This window comes from Clavelina lepadiformis, chromosome 4, assembly GCF_947623445.1.
Source record: "Clavelina lepadiformis chromosome 4, kaClaLepa1.1, whole genome shotgun sequence".
Classification (NCBI taxonomy): Eukaryota; Metazoa; Chordata; class Ascidiacea; order Aplousobranchia; family Clavelinidae; genus Clavelina; species Clavelina lepadiformis.
In genome coordinates, this window is record NC_135243.1 from 584736 (window position 1) to 590406 (window position 5671).

At 39.8% G+C, this 5671-nt stretch overlaps 1 protein-coding gene across 1 annotated transcript; it reads left to right on the forward strand.

Annotated features, from left to right (window-relative positions):
* The first annotated feature begins 2049 nt into the window (after window positions 1–2049).
* On the forward strand, window positions 2050–5437 carry LOC143453205 (translocation protein SEC63 homolog). Its single transcript, XM_076954395.1, has 2 exons — window positions 2050–3917; window positions 4443–5437. Exons 1-2 carry the CDS (start codon window positions 2075–2077, stop codon window positions 4820–4822), a joined length of 2223 nt encoding a protein of 740 aa, XP_076810510.1. The 5' UTR covers window positions 2050–2074; the 3' UTR covers window positions 4823–5437.
* The last annotated feature ends 234 nt before the right edge of the window (window positions 5438–5671 follow it).

The following is a 5671-nucleotide window of genomic DNA, read 5'->3' on the forward strand; positions in this document are numbered from 1 at the left end:
GCAGCACGGAGAACAAAATGTGCATGTTGCATCGTTGTGAACAATGTCCTGGGTCTCAAGCACTAGAAGGCTTTTTGCTTGGACAGTATGATGAGGAACTTGATGATGAAGTCCAATGCCAATAATGGAAGTCTACAGACACGATGGATGTTATCACGGTGTTAATGATGAGATATGAACGGATTCAACAAATTGTAAGAGTTTTGGATGATCTTACGAAGCATTCATTCATAGCTAAATGCCAATCTAGATACTTAAACTCCAGTAGAGTTCTTTAACAGATGATACCAGCAGTCATTTTGCATTGTTTCAGATGACTTAACACATGAGACAGCTTTTGTGCATGGGCTTTTGTACAAACTCACTGCATTGATTCCAAGCTTGTCCAGCACCATTACTAAAGTTGAATATTTCTCGGACGGTCGCGCTGGACAGTATAAAAATTATAAAAATATGCTGAATCTGTGCCGTCACAAGTGTGATTTCAACCTGGAAGCGTGTTGGTCCTTTTTTGCAACCAGTCACAGGAAATCTTCATGTGATGGTGTTGGAGGTACTGTTAAACGACTGGTTAAGACAGCTAGCTTACAAAGACCTACATCTGACCAGATGTGATCTTGCATGTAACACACAACAGCGGAGTGGATTGTACATTGCTGCTGGTTCCAGTTATAGCTTGTACTTCATCTTAGATTGTAAAAGTGTAATTCTCAGCGAAATCCAGCAAAATCACACAAGTATCATTTGTTAAAGAACTCTTTCTGGAGTTTAGGTATCTAGATTGGCATTTAGCTATGAATGAATGCTTCGTAAGATCATCCAAAACTCTTACAATTTGTTGAATCCGTTCATATCTCATCATTAACACCGTGATAACATCCATCGTGTCTGTAGACTTCCATTATTGGCATTGGACTTCATCATCAAGTTCCTCATCATACTGTGCAAGTAAAAAGCCTTCTAGTGCTTGAGACCCAGGACATTGTTCACAACGATGCAACATGCACATTTTGTTCTCCGTGCTGCACACTATTTTGTCAATCAATGTTTTGTATGTTTCATTGTTGTTGGCAGCAGCAACCAGATTGATTGCATTTTAATTTTGGATACACACAGACAGAATGAGTGCCTTTGGACCAATGTTCCCTCTAAGCTGCGCGCTGTGCGCAAATGCGCACTGCTGACACGGTCTCCGCGCACAGAAAATCTGTGCTGCGCACAAGAAAAAAATCTAACCTGAATTGAAATTAAAATAAACGCATAATTATGGCCACAATGCGCACGTGGCACGTGAAATAATTCGTGAATAACACGTGAAATACCTTCAGAAATAAAGATATTAAAGAAAATCATAAAGCGTGACCAGTGCTCACTAGCTAAAAGCCATCGTGTGGCAAAAATATCAAATTTGAATAACTCGAAAACGCCTGGAGATATTTTCAAAATTTTTTTTTTAATCTTCTGCTTTTTCCAAGGTCTATAACATATATTGAAATTATCAAAATCCAAGAGTAGTGGCACAATCCAAGAGTAGTGGTTACAAATTTTACAAAAATTGGTTGATTATACATGGAATGACTCAAAATAAAATTTTCTGTGAATGCCATTATTCCAAAATCTGTGCCTCTGCATGCACAATTTTTCATCGAAAACTGCTATAGGATTACTTTCCAGTCTGGCAACTATGTATATATTATAGGCCCAGATTGAAAAGTGTGCTGCTTTTGGAAGTGAAATTCCCGCACAACAAAATGAAACAATAGCTATTATATGCGCAATCAATTTTAATCTCCCTGCTTTTAGCAAACTTCCAAATCTGATAAAGTGTTTTGAATCAGGTGTTTTAAGATAAAATTAAAACGGAAAAAAATTGCTTGAATGAATATAAAGTTAACAATGAGTATGGGTTGGGCTACAATCTATTTGTGTTATGTGCAGTAGGCTGGTACAGTAGTGCCAAGTTTCTGGAACATGCCCTAGTTTAAAAATTACTCTGATTTGAGTTTAATTGGAGTTAAATTTCAAACATTTTTTTCTGTTATCGATCAGGTTATTCACTAACACACTATTAAAGATGGCTCAGCGGTTTACTTACGATGAAAAGGGGTCGACCTTTCTCTACTTTTTACTCTCATTTTTCGCCATGATCTTGATCCCATTCACCTTCTTCATGTGGCCGAAGGGTGTTAAGGATGAGGAGAAACGTCTGCGGAATCAATGTCGGATCCACGGGAAGAGCAAATGGTACAAGAAGGAGCAGGATAATTTTAGGAAGAAAAAGTCGAAACCTAATTTGCGCAAGATTTTTCTTCTGCTGTGCTGGGTCGGATTCTTTGTGCTCGTGTACAAAGTGTCAAATATCGAGCACGACTTTGTTGAATACGACCCATACGAGGTGCTAAGCATCGACCGAGAGGCATCAAAAATTGAAATCAAGAAACGATATCGTCAGCTTTCTCTTGAGAACCACCCAGATAAAGGTGGGAGCTCTGAAATGTTTATGAAAATTCGTAAAGCTTATGAAGCTCTTACTGACGAGGAGACGATGAAAAATTGGAAAGAGCATGGCAACCCAGATGGTCCTCAGGCAATGGAGTTTGGAATCGCTCTGCCAAAATGGATTGTAGAATCCCACAACTCTATCTTTGTTCTGGGAATTTACGTTGTCTTACTCATGATTGTCTTGCCGACCATTGTTGGTATCTGGTGGAATCGATCGATCAAGTACAGCAAGGAGGAAGTCCTCCTAAATACCACCCAGTTGTATTACTACTTCTTCAATAAAACGCCGAATATGAACTTGAAGCGAGCACAAATGGTCTTGTCTGCTTCGTTTGAGTTTTGTCGGGAATACAACTCTGAAGTTCGTGCATCTACGCCAAAAGATAATGAAGACATTCCAGACCTTATCAGGACTTTGGAGCTCATGTCAATCAGCGAGAATGCCAAGGAGAGACCACTAAACTTCCCGTATAGTGTGAAGGCTCGCGTTTTAATGTATTGCCATTTATGTCACATTGAAATGCCATCGGCCGAGCTGGAAGTTGATTTGGAATATATTTTGTCAAAGACTCCGCTTTTGGTACAAGAGATGGTGAGCTGTATAGCCCAGTTGACTGTCTATGCTCATTGGAATAAAGCATCCATGCCACGGCTGGAATCACTAGAGAATGTCATGAAGATGTGCCCAATGATGGTGCAAGGTCTTCGAGAAACAAAATCTCCGTTATTGCAATTGCCATACTTCAACGAGGATTTTGTGAAGTTTTGTCACATGCACAAGAAAGCGACGGTACGAAACCTGCGCTCCCTCGCGATGCTGAAGGACTCTGAACGACGCCAGGTCTTGAGAAGGATGGGTGATGAGGAGTACGAAACGCTGGTCACTGTCATGAAGAGCTTTCCGGATGTTGAAATTCACGCAGAGATGGTTGTAATGGATGACGAGGACAAAAACGTCATTACGGCCGGTGCAATTGTCACCGTGACGTTGACAATGATTCGAAGATCGTTGGGAGATTTGAACGACGAAGATGAAAATGGTAACAGAGAGAGTCGTAGTGCAGGAGTGGAAGATGATGTGGAAGATGAAAATTCTGAGCAGCAGCAGCAACAAGTGAAGTTAAAGCCGTGGGAGAAACAGAAGAAGAAGAAGAATGTGAAGAAGAAAAAGGCGGCCAAAGGTGGAAAAAAGACGGCCAAGAAAGTGGAAAAGCAGAAACCCGAATCTGTCGCTGGTGAGGGAGAGTCATCAAATGCGAGGAGAGACAATGACTCTTCTCATAGCGAAGAAGAGAGAGATGATGAGTCAGAGGATGAAGCACCAGCTGCCACATCCAATGATGAAGAACGAGAAGAACAGGAATGGCGTGAAATGCAAGCTGCGGCGAAGAAGAAGGAACAAATTGCTTTGTCAGGTCAGGTTTATGTTTTTATCGTTAACATGAAATACTGATAATTTGCGGCAACAATTCAAGATTATAAGTTAAATCATAGCATCGTAAATAACCTTTCTTACATTTGATAGATGGTTGAAGTTCTTGCAATAATTACCTCGATAAACTTAAATTGCTAATAAGTCATAAAATGTTATCTTCTTTTCATCTAACTCAAACTATCAGATCCTGATCTTGACATAATGCCTGTTATAAAACCTATAGCAATTTCAGCCAGCTTGAAACTCACTAACTTGAAATTTTTATCAAAACCCAAATTCTGTTTGTCATGCTCCAAAAATCATTATTTAGAATTTAGTGAAAGAAATGTCATGTCACATGTCAATTTTCCCACAGTCTTCTTATTCTGCACATAACATTTTTATGTTTAATTGGTGCAGTGCTGTCAACAAACTACAAAGCTAGCAAGCGTATATTATGCATGATGTCATTGATCTAAACCCAATAGCATTTAAAGCAAGTCCAATGTTGCTCTTTACATTGCAGGAAGCAAAAGAACGCACACGGTGTATGCCCCCATGTTTCCGACAGAGAAGCAGGAATGGTGGTGGGCGTACATCTGCGATCGGAAGCATCACCTCCTCTTAACAGCCCCAGTCCTCATCACGAACCTCATCGACGATGCCACCATCGACATGAAGTTTCCGGCGCCACAGAAGCCAGGTCGCTACACATACACGGTGTGGTTTCGATCCGATTCGTACCTGGACTGCGATCAAAAGCAAGACATTAAGTTGGATGTCCACGAGGCGAAGGAAGTGGAAGATCATCCTCAATGGAACATCAGCTCGGATGAGGAAGGTGGAGGCGAGAGCGAAGATGAGGGAATTTCATCCGAGGATCAATCTTCATCTGATGGGGAGTGATTTTGATCCAATAATCCTGTCTGTTGTGATGGTGATAGCAGATTCTGTTGTATGTATCACATCCTGCAAATACCTTGCATGTTAAAAAATTCAGATTTCTTTCTTCCATTTTTTTTGCATTGCATTGCATACAAGAATATACTGCGGTGTTTTTTAACTGTCAATAGATATTTCCGTTCATATTTTTGAGCTGCTTCTTGGAAAAAGATTACAATTTTTGATACGTGCAATCTGGTGATTTTGCTTGTTCTGTTTTCTATGTTGTAGGTATTTATCGTTCCTAGCTCGACAGAAAAATGTGTTGACGCAATCCATGAAATTCTGAAATTTACGTAAGATTTTATAGGATTCAAATTTCTAAAAAAATGTATTTATTGTTTAATTTTTTCTTATCGTTCATTCTGTATTTCCTGCCCTCTACAAATCTTGAAATGAGCCAAAGCCAGCAGACACCAACATCATATTTATTTTACTCATCTTAGACATCGGTGGTCGACCAAGTCCTAAATTTCTTGTTTGTTTTTTCTGTGGAAGTAGTTATTTTATTTCTGGCCACTTTCTTTGGTGAGATTTGTGCGTGTTTGGAGAAAATAAAAATTTTAGACCTCGCTGAAATGTGGTCGTTGTTTCTTATTGAAGGTTACCGCCCGTTGGCGCTAGGGAGTTAGTTTCGATGTTTGTTATACCAGACATGAGCAACGACGTGTTGCGGCGAAAAGACGAGACTTGAGGTAAACTTGTTTGAACCGGTGACGTCACACTCACAAGTAAGATTTATCGTATGTTCGGTAACAATAGCGAAAGTTTTATCTGAGTTTAAAATGTTGTAGTGGAAAAATTATCGCCCAT